Source organism: Fringilla coelebs (genome assembly GCF_963513975.1).
Source record: "Fringilla coelebs genome assembly, chromosome: Z".
NCBI lineage: Eukaryota > Metazoa > Chordata > Aves > Passeriformes > Fringillidae > Fringilla > Fringilla coelebs.
Window position 1 is genome coordinate 27,994,633 of NC_140031.1, and position 20,177 is coordinate 28,014,809.

Below are 20,177 nucleotides of genomic sequence, written 5' to 3' on the forward strand. Positions count from 1 at the left end.
TTTGAGATTTTTCTTTCATGTGCCTATGGTGCACCAGAAATCTGGGAGTGAGAAGGCCTCCCTGCAGCACCCAAGGAGCTGACACAGAGGTTTGGAGGCCGTCTCATCCTGTTACCCTTGCCTGAGCTCTGCAGCTCATGTTTGTTACAAATCCAGCTCCTCTCAGTGCTGCAGTGGGAGGAGCTGAGCCCATTGTCATCCAGGTAAGCACAGAGCCCACCACCACGGATCTGAAACCTGGAAGTACAGAAAACATAGCCCATTTCAGATGGAGCAGCAGGAAAAAGGAGAGAAGTCACACATAGGCTTCCCTCAGCTTCAGTTCTCAGGCCTCCTCATGGGCACCAACATGCCAAAATACGTATACATATTCCTTTTATGGGAATAGAACTAATTCAATATCAATATGCCAACACTGACACTGATCTATTTCTAATACGAAACCCAAAGCTTTGCAAGAGAGAAACAAACTTAGAATAAAAAATCCAAACTTAGAATTTTCTCACCAAATGCATAATTTAGGTCAAAAGGGAAAATAAAGACCAGTTCCAGATGCAATGTTGCCCTTCCCAAACATTGTCCCATTGCTACCTCTGGATGTACCTCAAGCACAAGAAGAAAAGCCCATTTTGCAGCTGAGGAAACATCAATCAACAACTTAATAATGAAAAACATGGACTCACAGGCGAGATAGAGGTGAGTGGTTCACCCATTGCCATGGCTGCTCCTCATCCTCCCGCAGAAGGCCAATCCAATGCTCTGAGATGCCTTTGTATCTCATCACAAAGCTCTGAAAGAGAGGAAAAGGAAAGATTTTTACCTTCTTCCAATCAAAACCCTCAATTTTACCAGTTGCTCTTGCTGCTTTAGGGCTTCTTTGGGACTTGAACATTTCAATCTGCTACCAAAAAGTGTCATTTAGAAACAGGGGTTTATCCCTACAGTCCTTGCAGCAGTTGGCTTTGGTGAGGAATTTGAAGAGATCCAGGATGACACACCCTCAAGGCCTTTTCCCCAAATTCTCCTCCCAGATCTTCAAAAAATATCCTGGAAGAGCAGTCAAAGAAACCAATAGGTTTCAAATACAGTGTTGTTTTTGGGCTTTTTCCCCCATGCCAAGCAGGTCCTTACGTCTCCTTACCAAGTCCTCCGTGCTGTCCAGCATGGCCAAGGAAGCACCAAGTGCCGAGCAGTTCTCCTGGCTGGATGTCCAGTTCCCCTCAGCCTCAGAAAAATAGTAGCATTTTCCTCTGTACCTGATCCAGTCAAAGGGGCACTGAAGGCAAGGCTGGGCATGAGGCTGAAAAGCTTGCACTGTCATTAGAAATACAAAAATGTTAAGGAGCAGCACCTTCCCCTTCCTCTCTGGGGTGGGGAGATCATCCTCCACCCCATGGCTTCTGAAAATCTTGCATCTGCCTCAACTGTCAGCAAAGAGAAAAATTAAGATACCAGGAGAGATCCTGTGAGAAAATAAGCTCAAATCATGGCCCAGCTTGTGATGAATAGAGGTGCTGCACCTTCAAAGAAGGAAACAAGGTGGTAGACTTCAAAAAACCACATTTTAAAGCAGAGTTTCAGAGTAGTCCTATCCCTAAACCCGCCCTTGGGTGTTGCTCTCTGTCATTAATGCAAAAGTAGTGAAAATGAAAAGAAAAAAAGTCCTCTTATTCCTGCAGACTTTTTGACTTGGTGGGACTCATGCCAGCACCTCCAGGTCCCTTCTTCTCTGTAAACAATACTTCAGTGTGACTGCACTCCTGACTTCCTGTTGATTTTCTAAGGGTTTCTAGATTACATCAGCTCCCACACCATGGGGATGGGTTTGTTCTTCTGTAGAAAGACTGCTCTGAAACGTCCTTCTCCCAGAGAGAACAGCAGCTTGGGTGGGCTTTGTCTTCCCCAGCAACATGGAAATAAATCTGTCACAAATGCAACAACCCAAAATATCTCAGAGACATTACCTGTGAGACTAAAACTTTGACATTCACCTGCAAAAGCGATGGCTGTGATGAAGAGAGCTGTGAAAAGCACTGCCAGCACCACCTGGCAGGTGACACGTGCCTCTGGCTTCATCTCCACGCTGTGACCTGCAGGAGAACAGACCTTCAGTGCCTCTGGGAGGGCTGCCAGGGCAGCAGCAAGCATGCCAAGGTGATGGGGGGATGATCAGCGGCTGGTCTCGTGCCAGTGCCAGTGGACTCGGTGTCATTTTGGGTGAGAAACACCAAATATTCTTCTTCACATGGAACAAAAGTAGCAATTTTTTATTTATGGGTACTCTTCGGGAACAGTTTCCTCCCCAGCTCCAGATGCAAACTCATGAAATGTACCATAATGAAAAATTTGCTTTAATTTCTGGGATTTACCTCATAATTAAAGTTCAGTGGAGTTTTTTTCGCCACCTAAAGTAAGACACTTTGGGTCATGGTGCCTCCATTTCTGTATCTTGTGATCCAGAATACCCACTTTCCCTTCACTATGAGCAAAGAAGAATCTCTTTCCTAGGGCTTTTATACAAAAATCTTAGTGTTTTCATCTAGTAGGACTTCCCTCATTTTTGTTTAAGCTTTTTCCCTTTTCATTCCCATCATATGAACCAAATGTCATGGGAAAAACCCTCCTCTCCCCTCTTCCTCCTGGAAAAAATATTAGAAAGGAAGTCAGAAGCCAAATATGCCAAATACTAAAAAAAAAAAAAAAAAAAAAGCTATATTAAAAAAATTTTAAATCAACAAATGAAAAATCACCCAAAAAATGGAATATTTGTGGGGGAAAAATATGCCTAAAAGAATGAGTTACTCAAGAGCCTCAGGAAAGTTTAATGCTAAATTAGAATAACCCATCATGTCTGAAATTACTGTGTTTAGAGCAAAAAATTTTCCCTCAAGGGAAGTGCCAGAAAAAGCTTTTTCCCCCCTACAACCTTACTTCAGCTGGGTTTGGTTCTCAATTACAGAAGTATAAACATAAAACCCAAACCCAGTGACCCTACAGTTCATTAGCCTACAGTTACCTGCCCTCTTGTTCCTTTCCACGCCCAGAAATCCGGAATAAACTCTTATTTCCTCCATTTTCAGGGTTCCACCTCTACAGGTGCTCTTGCCTCACCTGCCAAGCAAAGTTTCATCTATCAGAAATGTCACAAAGGCTCTCCATGCTCAATTAAAATTTTCTCACAATTTAAAATTCTCTCCCTGCACCATATTTAAACTTTTCTCCCCACCTGAAGTTTTCCCACACAATTAAAATCTTGTCCCTGCAATTAAAATTTCATCTCCCCCTAATTAGTTTTATCTGCCTAATTATACTTTTCTCTCCTCAGTTAAAATTTTCTCCCTGTATGCCAAGTTTTCTCCCCATAATCACACTTTCATCCCAAATTAGTTTTCTCCACCAATTAAAATCTTAAAAATTAAAATTAAAGTCTCCTCCTTTTCTGCTGTAATTAAATTTTCCTCCCTGTAAAATTTTCACCTCATTAAACTTTATCCCCCAGTCACTACCTTCTCCCCTCAATTAATATCCTCTTTTCAGTTAATATTTTCTCTCCAAAATCAGGGTTTTCTCTACTAAATTAAAGTTTTCTCTCCTAAATTAAAGTTTTCTCCTCCCATTTAAAATAATTTTCCCCTATTAAAATCCCCTTAATTAAAATTTTCTCCTGTAATTAAAAACTTCTGCCTGCAATTGAAATTCTCTCTTCCAGTCAAAATTTAAGACCACCTCCCCTCAGTCCCCAGGCCCATCCCAAACCCTGTCACCTGTGTCTGCTCTGTGAGAACAAGCCCAGTGCTGAGGCACAACCCGCTCCTGTGAAGAGAAACAAAGTATTTTAAAAAGAATGTTGTTTTGGTTTATTTTATTGCGTTCTTAGGGATTTTCCTGTGCCTCCTCAAGGGCAATGAAGAAGGGGCTGCCTGCCCAGGGCCACCTGCCCACCCAGAGAACCATGGGTTCCCCTCCAGCTCCACCCAGCAACACTTCACCTTCTTTTCCAGCATTTACGGAATTTTTTCTCAGCTAGGGAGATGGACAGTCCAAAAATGCTTTTTTTAGTGTGCAGTTGGAGGAAACACTGCTGGAGATCACTCTGTTCCAGGATGTCAGGGCACCCCAGAACAGCCTTCAGGGATTCTACAAGGGAGAAGTAGAGTTCCCTTCAGCCCATTTTATAAGGTTTTTTACTATAAAATTTTTTTTTTTAAAAAGTGTTCTTGCAATTAAGCTACCCAGCTGCAGGTTTTACCCTAAAACCTGGTTTATTTTGTATTTTTTAGGGGTTTTTTGTAATCACTGGTCACACACCATTGGAGCATCTGACTCTGCAGAGGGCAGGAAGGCTGGCTGATAGCAGCTCACCACAAAAACTTTTTGTGACAAAGAAAAGGCCGAGGGGGGGGGAAAGAAACTAAAAATAAACATGAGACAATAAAAAATAAAAATGAAAAGTACATAAACACAAATTTAAAATAAAATTTTTTTTAACTTTAACAAAAAACTTAAAAATCATTTCAAAATAAAAAAACACAGTGCTTTTCCTATTGGGACCTTCAGGTTTATCCTTTTATTTATCCTGTTTCTGGCTGCTGATAGGTATTGGGGCAAATTTCTGCATTTTACTTGCTTTTTTTTTTTGGGTGTCCGAGAAAAAACCATCATTTTTACCTCTGTAAAAAGGTGCTGCATTGGGATATTGTGGCACTGATTAAAACCTGGGATTAACACCAAAAAACCTTAAGAAAAGGGAGGGGAAAAGGTTACTGTAGGCTGGAAATTGGTGATTGTTCCATGCAGCAGTCAGAGTCCCAAACCTGGAGGAAACATAGGTCTAGATGGTGTAAAATGATACACCATTCGGGAGTGGGAGGATGGGTTGGGCTTGCAGGTGAAAAAGTCAAAATCATTAGCAGCCAGCAGGAAATCCAAATTCTTACCTCGTCCTGGGCAGGAGCTAGGCAACCCTTGACCACATTGGATCTCTTTGTCCTAGGATAAAACAGAGGCCAAATATTATGTCAAAACCAGCAGAATATGTCACATGGAGCAAAAGGCATTTCAAGTCACTCCCAGCCCATATATTGGGGAAGAAACACCAAATGTCACCTGTCTCCTCCCCACCTGCCTGTGGTCACACTGATCCACCTCCTCACAGTCAAAACCCTTATTTAAAGCCTTTTTGAAATGATTATTTATTAACTCTGCTTCCACAGATGTCTAACCCAACTACCAAACTCACAGATGTTTCTACACCTCCAGGTGTTCCTGGCTGCAGGACACCCTTTCCCTCTTCACCAACTTCCATTCACAAGGGAAGGGTGTAGAATACATACCTACATACCTACATACATACCTATAGACATACATATGTACATATGTACAAACTAAAAAGCAGATAAAAGCCCCAGCCAGCTCCATTTCCTGGAGCCAGATGCAGGTGTGAGTGCGTTGTTCACAAGGCAAGGGGTTGTCCCAGGACAGTGTCACTCTTGGGCTGCTTCTGGGACCTTCTGAGCAACCATGGCTGGGGAAATAGTTTATGCTGATTTAAGGCATCCTGGGGACAGTTCTTCTGCTGAAAAGCATCGTGGTAAGTCCTATTTTGGGGAGAAACTGTTTGTTTCAAATTTTGGGAAAATTTTTGGATTTGTTTATTTTTAGGTTTGCTTGCTTGCTTCATCTCCATGTTGAGGTTTCCAAGATCATGGAGAACATTGCTGTGGGTTAAATGTCTTCCAAGGTAGCATCCTGGCTTGAAAAGAGGGGGAATAAGAGAAAAGAAGGGATGGGAGAGGAATTTTGCTTCCAGATATCTGGGGGGCAAAATGGGTGCCAAGAAACCCAACATGAGCCAGCACACCTGGATGGGAAGGAAAGCTGCTGAGATCCTGTCTGGAATCCTGGTGGAGATGAGAGCTGGAGTGACCCTTGTCTCACCAACTTCCAGCTCTACCAGGAGCTCTAAATTAAGCCAATTTCAGATGGTTTTCCATCCCCCAAGATCCATCACTGGGTGCCCAAGGATGCTTCTGAGGCTCCTGCAGGCCCCTCCTCCACCTGAGAAACCACCCTCACCCTAGACCACATCAGTGGGGATTTACTTCTTTGGAGGAAGCAAAGAAGCTGTAAACTTCTGCTCAAACTCACCAGCTTGTCAGAAGGGCTTTTTTTCCCCCTCCAAATCCCCAGTTTTCTCATATTTCATTTTTTAAAGCAAAATGTGCCTCTTTAAAGCAAAAGGTGCCTCTTTCAGCACCCGCCTTCTGTCCACGGTGGCACAGGCTCCTTCTCATAGCTGGGGGGCTGGGGCAGCTCATCCTGCTGGTCCTGGTGGTGGTGCTGAGTGTGCAGGGTGAGTAACCAGCTCTTATCTACATCTCACACTGCAGTGAGCAGCCAGGGAGGGGAAATTGGGGTTTATTTCAGCATTTCAGTCTTTGGAGGGGACAAGCTTGTCCTGTAGAGATGTGACACCACCAATCAAGAACAAGCCCATTCTGAGTAAACCTGGATTATACCCATAGCTCTCAAACAAGGCTGAAGAATACAAGCCATGTTTTTCAGGCTGGCTTAAGCAACTGTATAAGAAAATGAAACCCAGTTTTGTGGGGTTTGTGGTTTTTATCCTCAAATGGCTGAAGTTTCTCACCCTGGATTACTGCTCCAAGTTTTTCAGGGCTCCCCACAGCCAGCGTTCCACAGCTAGGCAGTGGGATCCAGGAAAGGAGCCTGTTTTCTTCCCTGGTGCGGTATTTCTGCAAGTCCCAAGGGAACAACCCCACAGGTATTGCCCCTTCCCATCTGACTCTGCTGGGAGATGTTCAGGTGAGACTTTTGTGGGGGTCTTCTACTGCAAGGAGAAAGGCCCTTGGGGTTGTGAGACCACAAGAGTTATTTGGCAAAGGGGGCCTTGCAAAGAAGAATCCTCTTTTCCATGCAATTTTTGCTGACCCCTCCTCCATGGAGAAGAAGCATCAGCCCTAGGGAGGAGATTCCTTGCCACTACACCTCCACTGCTCACAAGGCCAATAATGTCACCCAGCCTCAGTAACCTTCCTTCTCTCAGTAGCTGGTAAAACCACATCAATGTGAAAAACCCAGCAATGGGAAAGAGCTGGGGTGTGGGAAGGGGAGTCCCTCAGTACCTTCAGCTGGTGGCTGGGGAATAACCTGACAACCCTTCGGAGTGTCTCATGGCTTTTTCTCCTCTTCAGCCTATGCTGGCTGCAAACTGTCTCCCCAGGACTGGCAGCTCCATGGGGAAAGATGTTACTGGCTTTCTGAGGAATTGGGAAACTGGACTCAAGGCATGGAAAGCTGTGAGAACCAGGACTCCCAGCTGGTGGTGCTCCAGGACAAGAAAGAAAAGGTAAATGGGGAGAGGAAGGCTTAAAAAGGACACAAAACTCCTGATTTTTAGGTGAGCAGGGAGAAAAAAGAGCCTATCAACAGGAGGGTTTGGGGAAGCATTCAAAGTATGGGGGAAATTCATGTCTCATGAATTTGGGAGTCAGATTTACTCTGTGTATTTGATTGCCATGAAACCCTCCAGAGACAGATTTTGGGAGCAACTGGTCACTTCTATTTTTCCAAGAGCACATCAAGACTGTTACAGGCAAGAGCCCACCACCAGTGTGGATTGAATTAAGGTCACATCAGAAGGTGTGGAGATGGGTAGACAACACACCTTTCAATCCCAGAATGTAAGTGCATCCACAGTCTGTTGGTGTAAACAGTAGCTTTGCTCCATTCCAGACCCAATTCATGCCCTGACCCATCTCTCCAAGATGTTGGAGTTTATGCAAGAGTGTCATATTCCCCCCAGCAAAGTTCTGTAGAACAAAGGTTGGGGAACTGTACCAAGAACAGTAACCCCATAGCTCCCACTAGACTCATGCTTTCCATGCTCCACACATGCTCCTTGCAGATCTTACTGCAGGTACAGCAACTCTCCTCAAATCTGGTCACCCTCCAGAAAGAGTGCACGGTGAGACAGTGCAGGAAAAGGCCAGAACAACCCCACCCCACCTCTCCTTTTCTGCAAGATTTGGAGAGTTTCTTCCTCTTCAGCAATACAATTTTTGTTTTACAGGCTTGGCACTTCTCGGCAAGAGATGGATGAAAGGTGTGGGACACTGAGAGCCAAGGACTTTGAAGTTAAAAGATGTGATGCTGAACACAAGTGGGTTTGCAAAAAAAAGCCTTTCCTGCTCTGCTCTGTGGCAGCAAAAGATGGAGAGAAAAGCGATGCCTCCATCTGACAAACATGGACCCCAAAATGCCCATCCCACAGGACACTTGCTGTCAATATTTGGGGTGAAACAGCCCCATCCTCACAGTTACAGCTTTGTAGGAGATTTCAGGGTTCACAAATTCTCTTACCATGAGGATCAAGACTAGTTTTGGGGCACAGATGAACCCCTGAGCTGGAGGATCAGAAAGGCCTATGCCTCAGGCACAGTGTTGATAGAGCTGTGGCATCAATAAAAGCTTATCAAACTGGTTTGCTTCAATTTATTGAAATAACACAGGCAAGAGCATGGGTGGCACATCATGCAAAGTTCATGTATAAACATTGCAAATTTCAACTCCAAAAAGCTTTTGTGAGTGACAGATATTACCTGTATGCATCTCTCCAAGCACAGCTGAGAGTGTCAGCACACTGATGCAGGCAGCTGGGTGGATGCAGGCAGCTGGGTTTTGCTCAAGTTTTGAGGATCTGGAGGGGTTTGTTTTTCTTCTGAGTTGTTGTTGACATTGTTTTAGGCTTATTTGTTGCTGTTGTTTTGGAGAGGTTTTTTCTGGTTTGGTTTTTGTTTATTTGTTTATTTTTGAGGGTTTTTTGATTGTGGGTTGGGGTTTTATTTGGTTGGTTTTGTTGTTTTTACCAAATTCCCTCCCCACCCTTATTTTGATCTCCTTCAAATGGCAGAGAAATCTGCAAGAGGCAGGGAAACTTCCTCAGCTCCGGATGGGGAGGGGAGATTTGGTTGATATTCAAGAATCACCTCCTACAAGATCAAAAAGCTCCATCACAACAAGTAGGAAATGAAAGGCAGCTGGAGACTGGAACAACTATGTTGTTCCTAACTGAACTCAAAAGAAAACACACACAGCAGTGAAAGCTGGGACAGATTATGCAGGAGGAGTACAGAGCTGCTGTGATAGCACCAGGAAAGCCAGGGCCAGCCTGGAGTTGAGTCTAGCAACATTTCTGCACATGAAGGGGAACAAAAGAGAGTTCTATGTGTAGTTGTAGCAAATAGCAAAAGGAATAAAAGGACAGCTAGAGAAAATGTAAACTCTTCCTGGATAGGGTAGAGATGCTGATAACAAAGAACATGGAAAAGTCTGAGATATTCAATACCTTCTTTGCCTGAAATGTCATGGCAACTGGGAAAGATTCCCGAAGAGTGGAGGAAAGAAAATGTTACTTCTATCTTCAAGAATGGCAATGTGAAACATCAAGGGTACTACAGACAGAGCTGCTTCACCACAATCTCTGGGAAGATAAACGAGCAACAAATCCTAGAAGCCATTTATCCCAACAGGTGAAGCACAACATGGTAGTCAGGAATAGTCAACATGGATTTACGAAGAGGAAGCCATGCTTGACTAACCTGATAACTTTCCACAATGCGGATGATGTAACTGTTCTGGTGGATGATGGGAGAACAGTGGAAATTGTTTACCTCAACTTCAGTAAGACTTGTGACACTGGCTTCCCTAACAGACTCACAGAACAGCTGGCAAAATACAGGTTAAATAAGCATACAATGAGGTGGATTAAAACAGCCTATCTGCCAGGCCCAGAGCAGTTGTGATCACTGGTTTAGAGGCAAGTCATTAGTGGCATATCCAAGGGGTCAGTGTTGGGACCAGCACTGTTAAACATCTTCACCAATAACCACAAGCACATCTTTCAGCAAGTACACAGTACACAACTAGACAGACTAGCTGATCTATAAGGTGATTGTAGATCAGAGATAAGGTAAGATTCAGAGGGTCTTGGACCAGCAGAAAAAGGATGTCTGAGAGAAATCTTTTAAAGGTCAACAAGGATGAATGCAGAGGTCTGCATTTGGGGAGGAATAAGACATAGCACTTTTACGTGCTGTGGCCTGGCTGACTAAGGAACAGCCCTGCAGAAAAGGATTTGAGGACTTTGGTGAACAACAAGCTGACCATGAGATAGTGATGCAAGCTGATAGCGAAGGCAGCCAACAGCCTCCTAGGCCACATAGGAAGGGAACTGAAAGCAACGTGAAAGGAGGTGGTCTTTTGTCTCTACTCATCACTAAAGCCACACATGGAGCGCTGTGTCCAGCTATGAGCTCCCCAATACAAAAACAAGATAGACTTACTGGACAGTGAAGGACTACAAAGATGACTAGGGGATGGGAACATCTTCCATATGAGGAAAGCCTCAAAGAGCTGAGACCACTCAGCCTGGAGAAGACAGGCTTGGAGGTGTCTTATCCATATGTTCAAATACCTGAGGGGTTGGAATGAAGAGTACAATGCCAGGCTCTTTTCATTGGTGCTCAGAGGCAAGAGGCAATGGGCACAAATTGAAAACCATGGAATTCCATCTTAACACAAGAAAACACTGTTCTACTGTGAGGTTGGTCAAACACATTGCCCAGAAAGGTTAAGACATGCAACGAGCAACTGGGCATGATCTTGAGCAACAAGTTCTAGCTGACACTGTGTGAGCAAGGGGGTTGGTTTCATGAAATGTTTTCCAATAGAAACAATTCTGTTATTCTGAGATTGTGTGGTTGTCTGTGACTATCTAATGGGAGGATATAGCGAAGATTAATCCAGGTTAATCCATTTTTTTCAGAGATACTTAGTGGAAGAGCAAGAATAAATGGTGTAACTTTCAATTAGATGGAGGGAAAACTTTTTTTACCATGGTGATGGTCAGCCCAGAGTGGCTATGAATTCTCTGTCCTTGGAAATATTCAAAACTCAATCACAAAAGGCCTCAAGCAGTTTACTCTAACTGCACCTGCTGTAAGGGGAGTTTGGACTTAGTGGCTTCTAGAAGTCCATTTCAAGCTGAAGGATTTCATGATTCTCCATGGCTGGATTTAAGAATGTAACTCATAACAGCTCAACATATTTGTGGTAGCACTTAAAATACACATGACTCTTAAATATAGGGCTGGTAAAACAGGCATACTGAGGAATACAGGACCAGGACCTAGGCAAAGCCAAGTTACTCTAGCTAGCTATCATTTTAGATTGGAAATACTGATCACCTGAGATATGTTCCTTTCTATATATATATTTATCAGGTAAATAGTCAGAAGAACACTGTCCTAGTAATTTTTAGTGCTTTGAAACATTCAGACGGAACACCCCACTGGCTAAACTCAAAGGCTTACAGATGAAACCTCAGAAACCCTTTCCACTAACTTCAATGACTAAAAAAAGAATTTGATTGATCCAATAGAACCAGGGGGACTGACAAACACTGCCATACCACCAGGTGCCTCAGCCTAACTGGCCTGCCAGTAAGTGCAAACAGGCCCAGAGATTTCAGAAGGAAGCAGAAGGCCTGGCTCAAAAACATGAAAAAGCCTGCTCATTAAATCCTTACCAAATATTGAAGTGTACAGATTGGCTTATGTCCAAAATAAAAGGAGAAAGTTAAAAAGAAAAAAATACTTTTAGTGTATCTAAATGTGTCTTTTGAATTTGATATTCGGAAATATTGTTTCCTTTCCTAAGTATTCCTGACTCATTAACCTGAATTTTCACCAGAAATTTGTCTATGATATCTAGATACAAATGCAATAGTAAAAGTAGACTCAAATAGACTCTGTAATAGGTTGTAAAAATTGTAACCAGATCTTCATCCTTACCATAAATGCTTACCTAATTTTTCCTTCTGTACTGAAGTGGAAGCTCTCCAATAGTTGTCTTTGGGCAGAACTCTTATTTTTTGCTATTCCTTTGATAATAACTGTTAATCACTGCATATGCATCACTCTTATAATCAGAACACTTCAAGACCTCCATTGAAACTGCATAAACAGAAGTGACTAAAGGAGGCACTTTAGCTAAAGAAGCCTTACAGCAAATTCACCAGCACATAACAGTGGCAAATGAGTCTTCCTATGAAAAGCAGCACTTTGATTTTAGTCTGCTCTCTTAATTGGTATAAACTGTACCAGAAGGGGAACACGATGCACAAGGCCAGCATGTTCCAAACATGCTTGAGGCACTGACCCAGACACTTGGTAGTGACTTTGACACCTCCTAACAAAGCCAGTATTGTGAAGAAAGGGAAGAAGAAACCCTTGATTTACAAAAAATATACAGTTCTTTAATGTGTAAGTAGCGACTCCTTTTTTTTTTTTGTACAGCGGTGGACTAGCTTAACCCAAAGGACACTTTCTAAAGTGATGTGAAAAAGAAATTCAGATTTACTTTTCAAGGCAAGTAATGCCATGAAAAATACTGTAAAGACACTAATGATGCCTGACACCAACAACAGCTGTTCACTCATCTTAGACTTTGAATTGTGCATTTCTAGAAGTTCCTCTCTTTCTTCTACAAGAATGACAGGGAAATCATGGTACAGTACCTTCAAACTTCAAAATGCATAGAGGATAAAATAAAAGCAGTAGTGATAAAGAAGAAATAAGATATGGAAGGAAATATAATGACATATTAGTAATTTGAGTGCAGCATGTGGCTGGCCCAGACCCAGACACAGAAATGAGGTGATGCTGTCATTTCTCCTTCTGGATCTAAGCTAGTTTGAGGGAACACCTAAACCACCTGTTCCTTCTTTGTCTTCATCAGGTTCTTAAGGAATAAGTTAAAGAATTGTACAAGGTAATGTTTAGTGAACCCGGGCATATATTTTTAAATTTCTATTCCAAATGTATGGAAAGTATTCCTGTATTAGGCAGAAATTTGTAACAGTTAGATTTTTTTTATGTCTAGTATTTCTATACTTGCAATTTATACATAATACCTGATTTTGTGATGTGAAATAATGCCATTACTAGTTTGTAGAGTAAGCAGAAGAACCTTCTGAATGAATCAGAGCAAAACTGAGTCCACAGGAAAGATGACCTTCCCTGTTCAAAGCTATTGTATGCTGAAATACACTCATATTAATAAAACTGAAGTCAGTTTCATTGCTTCTTTTGCATACTCTAATCCATAATGTAGTGAGAATTATGAAAATGTGATTATTCTAGGCTGCTGTTGCTTCTTCTGGAAACAATGAACCCTAGAAAGAATAGGCAGTGGGAGGCCTTACAAAAATGAAAAAATAAAAGACCCTCAAGAGAAGAGTGAGAACAGGCAAAGTGAAAAAAAACAAGGCATGTACATGAGATGAAAAAGATAGAAATCTGGCATCCCCAAAGGCCACTGGTACAAAGAATCTTGAAAATCTTAAGTGACTGGACCTTTCACACCATCTGTGGATGAAGGTATATAGCTAAACATAATGTTTTGTTATTAGTTCTTCTATCAGCCTACAGTGTGTGACTAACAAATTTAGTTGTTAGGAAGGCCCATACTTGGTACATTCTCTCAGCCCTTCTATATTCAAAAGTGCGCAGGAGCATTCCCCTCTGCTCAAGAGGATCAAAGAAATAGTCAATCTCTTGCCCACACAAAACTGCCACTACCACTCCAGACCTTCCTTCTTCAGACAGGTATGATAAGCACTAGTTTCAGGCAACTTACTGGAAAACAAGAAGAAACTGTCATCACTAATTCTCTATCCATACCACAACAGGCAGGAGTCAGTTTGCATTCTGGGAACAGAAAGTCTCCTGTATCCCTTCATAATATACACAGTCATCCCCTACTGAAAGAAGAAAGAGACGCCTATTGCAGGATTGTTATATGGAATTACCATTGCTGTGCAATGAAAACTTCATAAATTTACAAATGTGAATGAATGAGTGAATGTTCTTGACAGAATGCTGCTCGTCTCATGCATAGTGAGGCTTTCAGAAGCAGGTGGTAGTTGGAACGTTAGTGGGCCTAGGAAGTGTGGTACAGGAATGGCACATATTTGGCAGGATTAAGAATTGTTCGATGTTGGAAATGTTTAAGACACCAGCTACTTTTCAGCATACTGTCCTTCTCTGTTGTCAGGGAACATTTCAGTTTGCATTCCTGAGAGCCACAGCAAAAAAAAACCACAAAGAAATACAGCAAGCCCAAACCATTTGGTCCTGTATTTGTATATAGGAAAGAACACAACAACATCAGGGTTTTTCTGCCTGCTTGACTAAAAGAATAACTATTTCTCCATAAAATGGCTTATTCAATGTATTCCCAGAGGTACTTTGCTGCAGCTGATTACTTTGTTTTCTGAACGGGAAATGAAGAGGGTAAGAGGTTGGGAAACCATTTATGTTTGCACTGGTTTTGGAAGATTTGGTTTAGCAGAGCAGTCCTGGAGTTTGATGCTGTCATTAACTTTCAAAGCATTAAAGAGAAGTCAAAGTATGTTGGGGATGGACACAACTACAAGACTTGAAGGCAGACTACTTATTTAGGTTGTAGAGAATGTCCAGAGCTGTGATAGAGGATGTCGTGCTAGTGCATATTTTATAAAATATGTATAAGGAATGTGTTTATACACAGATTACCAAATCTTGATCTTGATTTCTTGGTGTTTTCAGTATAATTAGAAGCTGTCTCACACACGGAAAAGAATTAAATATTCTAATCCACCTACTGGAGGAATAAAATAAAAAATTTTGATATGAAATTACAACACAAATGTTTGTTCAGCAAATGTGTCATCATAAAGTAGTGTTGAAAGACAATCACCATCATTTTTAAAATGTATTTCCAAATTACATATTGAACAAAATACATTAAAATGTGTTTTCTAAATTACATAATGAACATTATGCAATTTGGCCAACAAACCATACAGCATGCAAGCATTGTCCTACAAACTGAGAGTGTAAGTATCCATGTATTACAAGCAAAAAGGTGATGCTAGTCTCTCAAGGACAAGGCACAACACTCAACAACTTTGGCTTTGCTGAAAGCATGGCATTATCACTACACAAACCTTAATCAAATGGGGGACCAGTGAAACTGCATGGGAGTACAGCTCAAAGGATAGCACTGCAGGGGCAGATAATAAAAGTTGCACTGATTAACTGACTTGACTTACACATATGTTTTATAACATAAAGCATGTGAGGGACTCTGCATATGCAGATGGGAAGAAGTAAGGTACCCCAGATTACCATGACCAGATGTGATGTGCCTGGGATTGTACATACTTGGATGAGGAAGATGAATTGTCCTGGGTTACCATGGCAAAGTCTTGTAAAGCCCTACACCACACTTGTCTTTAGTTCTTTTCTTCCTCCAGAAGCCTATTAACTGTGTTCTGATAAAAGGAGGTCAGTGCTGCTCCATACAGGCGGCACAGCCAAAGAAAATACTCTCATAAGCTCTCAGCACAAGAGGCAAGCTATATGGCACACTGTCAAGTATCCGGCTTAGAAACTATAGCAGGGGTTTTGCCTTCCTGAGGTGTGACACTAAGATGGCCACAATGGATATTCTGCTAAAAAAGCTGCTGCTACCTTCACTTGGACAGGTTCTGTGTCTTTACAGAAGCGGGGATATGTTCACTTCTAACTAGAGGACAAACAAACTCTGCAAACCCTGTTACAAGGCTGAAAATTTTCCGTAGAAGTTAATAATGAGACTGCCATGTTTGATCATATTCAAAGTTTCATCTTATTTAGTCACAGTGCTTTTCTGTCTTTCTAATGGATCACAGCTTTACAACAACTAAGAAAAATTTTTTTGAGCTTTTGACACTCTGAAAAGAAGGCAACACTAAGTTTTGCCATATGAGGTCTGACTTGTGCTGTACTAAGGACATAGGAGACACTGGTTCCTCTTGTAAGGAATATACTTTGCTTTTGTCAGTATTTTTTAAATTTAAAAAGTTGAAAGATAGTATATCCCACATAACAATAAGTAAGCCAAATCTCAAAGCTGCATAATTTTTCAGAGCCAAACAACAAGAAGAATGAACACAGATGACATTTGATGGATGAAGGATATGTCAGTACTATGCAGAATAAAGAATGGATATTCTAAAGGGCCAGAATATGCTGATGATATTATTAAATCCTTTGGCATTACTTAAAAGAGTCTCATCCCTTTTAGAGGTATTACTGATCATCTTTTCTCTCCTGACACACGGAAAAAATATGCTATGCCCAGGGGACAAACAAGCTTTATACACTACACCTAGTTATCCGACAGCATGATACCCACAAAGCTTGCATGAAAGTAATCATACCAAAAAATGAGCACTCTCTGTACCAAGCCAGATCACCCTCTTTTTTTCCCTTGTTTAGGCTTTTATGCGGCGATAATAATAGATTCTCTCAATTTAGTCTTTGCATCCTTCTCCAGTATCCCTAATGTTTTTGAACCAGGAATATTATCACAAATTACCCTTTAATATATCAGCAACTCTTCAAAGCATAAAGCAAAAAGGAAAGATTACTATCTCAAGCAAAATATCTTGAAAAATAAATACCAAATGTACAAGAAATATTTGTTACATGGGGAACATAGAGTATATTTTTAATTTGCTGTAACAGAATATTAACCAATTTCAGTAAATAGCCTGCAGTTTTAGAACACACATGAATACTCCATAATCACTGACCTCAACAATAGCACTCATCTGCCACCCCATGTCCATTTGCCTTTTTCCCATTTTACAAGAACACACACAAGAATATGAAACCTGAAGATGACTATCAAATAAGATGAACATTTTTGTGTTCTGGTTGAATGCAACCAGAAAACTAGACTGCTATCAGAAACAAGAAAATTAGGATAAAGAAACTAAAGCATCATGACTGATCCTAACAAATCATTCAAATCAGAAAAGATTTTTTTTCCTACTCAAGTGTGTACCCACAATATACAAGAAACTACGGAGTAGAAAGAAATACCAGTGAAGGAGGTCCTTAAATTTATAAGGGAGAGAAAGCTAGGGGGCATGACATAAAACTAACACTAGTATCCTTAGTATCCTGATACTAATATCCTTTACAGTATCAAATCAGTTAGCATATGGAAAAATATTTACTTCCCTGTTACCTGAAGATACAAGATGAGTTAATTCAAATTTTATTACATTAAGTGAGAGATGAAAAATAAAATATAGCAGTGAGGCTGGATGATAGACTAGATTTACTATTTACACCTGAGACTGTAAACAAAAGCTACCTATACAGAAAGGAATGGAGGAAGAACAGCAAAGGAATGAGAAGAGTGGATAAATTATAGATGAGAAAGGAGATAGATGCAGAGCTACTTTTTACTTTGGTTACTTAAGTTTTTGTTCTAATATTATTATCATTATTACTAGAATAGATACATGCATAAAAGTAGTATCAGGACAGTCTCTGTGATTGACACCTGATGGATTTACAATCCATCAGGACAATGGGACAGTTAGTGGCTTCTGCTTGAGCTTCTATTGATTTTACATAAATGGCTTGCTCCAGAAGGACAAAAACTTGAAACCCTTTTAAAACAAAGGAATTCCAAGTGAATTAAAGGTAAGGGATGAGAAAATTTTAACAAAACATGCACTTCTGTAGGTATGACTGACTATTGAAAGTTTACTAGCAATGGCAAAACAGAATGTAGACAGGCCATTGTTATAAATAAGTTTTTTTCTCTCCCACATCCCCTACAGGCAATAGATTTTGGCTTTTAAAAGACTGCCTAACCATTAAATGTGACATGACTTGTCACAGACTTCAAAACGTAAAATTGCTGATAGAAAAATAAAAAGCACAGTGTCAGGTTAGGCTAGTGTGTCTGACTAGGTGTCAGAACACAGCCTGTCCTAAGAATGGAAAAAATGATGCAATTGATTTGAGGGGAGCTTGCTTATAAAGGCTGACATTCAAATGGCTCAAATAAGTGCAACATAAAGGGGGACCAACATGTACCAGGTCATGTACTCTGGGACGACAGTCAGAGAAACGGACTCATTATGTGAATACATGGATCTTCTTTTTCAATTTTAATTATCACCTATTCAAATATCATACTTACTTTCTGCATTTTGCTTTCTGCAGCAGGATCTAAAGCACCTTCAAAAATCTTTGGGAAAACAGTAAGAAGCAAATAAATTAATTCAACACTCATTAAACAAACCAGCAGTCACAGGAACACTTTAAAACCTATTCAAAATAGTTCTTGTATTTTTGCCAAGCCGCCACTAAGCAAATAACTTAGCTAATATTATATATTACTGTGTACTTTATGATGTGATTTACATTTTTAAAGTAATGCAATGTTTTGGAAAAAACAAAGCTGAAATTTTATATTCATTCATATAGGCATCAACTTCAGAACAGCCTGTAATTTGTAGGGGAAAAACATCAGGTTTACAGTACCCTGAGTGCAATTCTTTGAACTGTAAACCAGAAGAACCACAAGTACAATTAGGAAAAATATGTTTGGAAAACGCTTGAATTCTTGGCCAATCCTATAGGACACATCCCAAATTAATAGATTAAAAGCTGTAACTTTAAACACCCTAAAGGACAGTGATTTTTCACAGAGATTACGGGCAAATGAGAAAACGTAAGGAAGTTTTCCTTTATGTTTCTGTGTATTATGTAAAGTGTGTTTGAATATCTTATAAAAACAAAATCAGTTGTCACTTGTGAAATACCTTTTAAGAAACAAATTCAAATGCATTTGTCTGCCTTTAGCTCCTGTCTATTTTCTTACAATGAATAATGTCTTATTCAAATACTCTTTGCACACTCTGGAGTGAAATTCTGACTCCTTTGAAGTAAATTGGACTTTTACTACTGATTTCATTTGGGCATAAATGTTGGACATTCTACCTATTTGGAGAAGATACATTCAGCTGCATTCCTTTTGTTTTATTAATATTTGCTACTCTTTTTTTTTTTTTTTTTAAGCAGCAGTGTCCTTCTTCAAATGACAGCAGTGTTTTTAGACAATATTTTAGCAATAGTCTTTTTTAAAGAGGCCTGACCTAAGCAACGTTTTCTTCAAGAAAATGTGCTACTTCACTGTTTGTCAACACCTACTAATGAAGGTGACAGGCACAAAAAACCCTAATGTGTGGTAAGACAGATGAACTTCTGTAACAAGAACTATGTAATGTGAATTACTTTACTCTTAGCGTTAAGTAAACATATAGGAAACTACTCTTTGGAAGTGGGTTATATTTCCTACTTCTGGTCATAACAAGGCTGTGGGGTTTTATTGCAAAGACTCATGTGTTCAGAGTTGCGTTTACCTTGAGACAGGCCTTAATGACAATAATGCTTTAGTTACCATGTGTAGTTTTCCACATGTGCCAAGGACAACCAGAAGGGAAAGGAAAAGCACTCATGCTACTCAAAGAAAAGCCTCTTGAGAGCCTTATGTAAAAAATTTTAGAGAAACACACACAGGTAGTAAGAGTTATTTGAAAAAACAATCAAGAAGAGTTTGGATCAAATAGATAAGATATATACTGTTCCTCTAAACTTCTTGTATGCCTGTTTTGCAAATGGCTTAAACATGAGCTTGCTTGTCAGTAGACACAGGCATGCTATCTTACACCATTTTTTAGAAAGTAATCTTCAAACACAACATAAACATACACTAAGGTACAGGAAAAACACCAAGACTCCTCTTATCATCAGTTCCAGGTGTTTGAGTGACAAGTAAAAGGGCATTAAAACCACTTGTTCATAATTTATTTAGATATTCATTTACATCATATGTCTTCTATACAGACAGAAATCGTAACAGATGGTAGCCATATTATAATTAGGGTGTCATATTGATCTCAGATCCATCATATCTGAATCAAAATAGCTTAATTTACCCTCATTTAGACTGTTGCTATTACTCATATTAGGTAAGAACTGTCCATGTAGGAGATGACCTCTCATTACCACTTATGTCAGCATACCAGATCATAAAATCTTAAAGAAATGTGAAGTTCCATTTGAGGAATGGGCCCAATAATGCATCTTATTATGTTGAGATACATGTGAAACAAGAATAACTTACTGCTTGTAAAGAGAAATAAGATGACACCTGAATTACATCTCATACAAGACTTGAGTTTCTATCCCAAAACATGCAAC

At 40.4% G+C, this 20,177-nt stretch overlaps 2 protein-coding genes across 2 annotated transcripts; one reads left to right on the top strand and one right to left on the bottom strand.

The window, feature by feature from the left end:
• Positions 1-23: 23 nt before the first annotated feature.
• On the bottom strand, positions 24-3,074 carry LOC311165111 (C-type lectin domain family 2 member B-like; the record flags this gene model as incomplete). Its single annotated transcript, XM_084224858.1, has 5 exons — positions 24-237; positions 684-790; positions 1,142-1,314; positions 1,992-2,090; positions 3,017-3,074. 5 exons carry the CDS (start codon positions 3,072-3,074, stop codon positions 24-26), a joined length of 651 nt encoding a protein of 216 aa, XP_084080984.1.
• Positions 3,075-5,520: 2,446 nt separating this feature from the next.
• LOC311164999 (killer cell lectin-like receptor subfamily G member 1) lies at positions 5,521-8,261 on the top strand (the record flags this gene model as incomplete). The annotated part of the gene is given in 7 exon segments (XM_084224706.1): positions 5,521-5,590; positions 6,254-6,352; positions 6,669-6,689; positions 6,692-6,784; positions 7,215-7,369; positions 7,597-7,703; positions 8,093-8,261. Coding segments are annotated over 7 exon segments (714 nt in total).
• Positions 8,262-20,177: the final 11,916 nt, after the last annotated feature.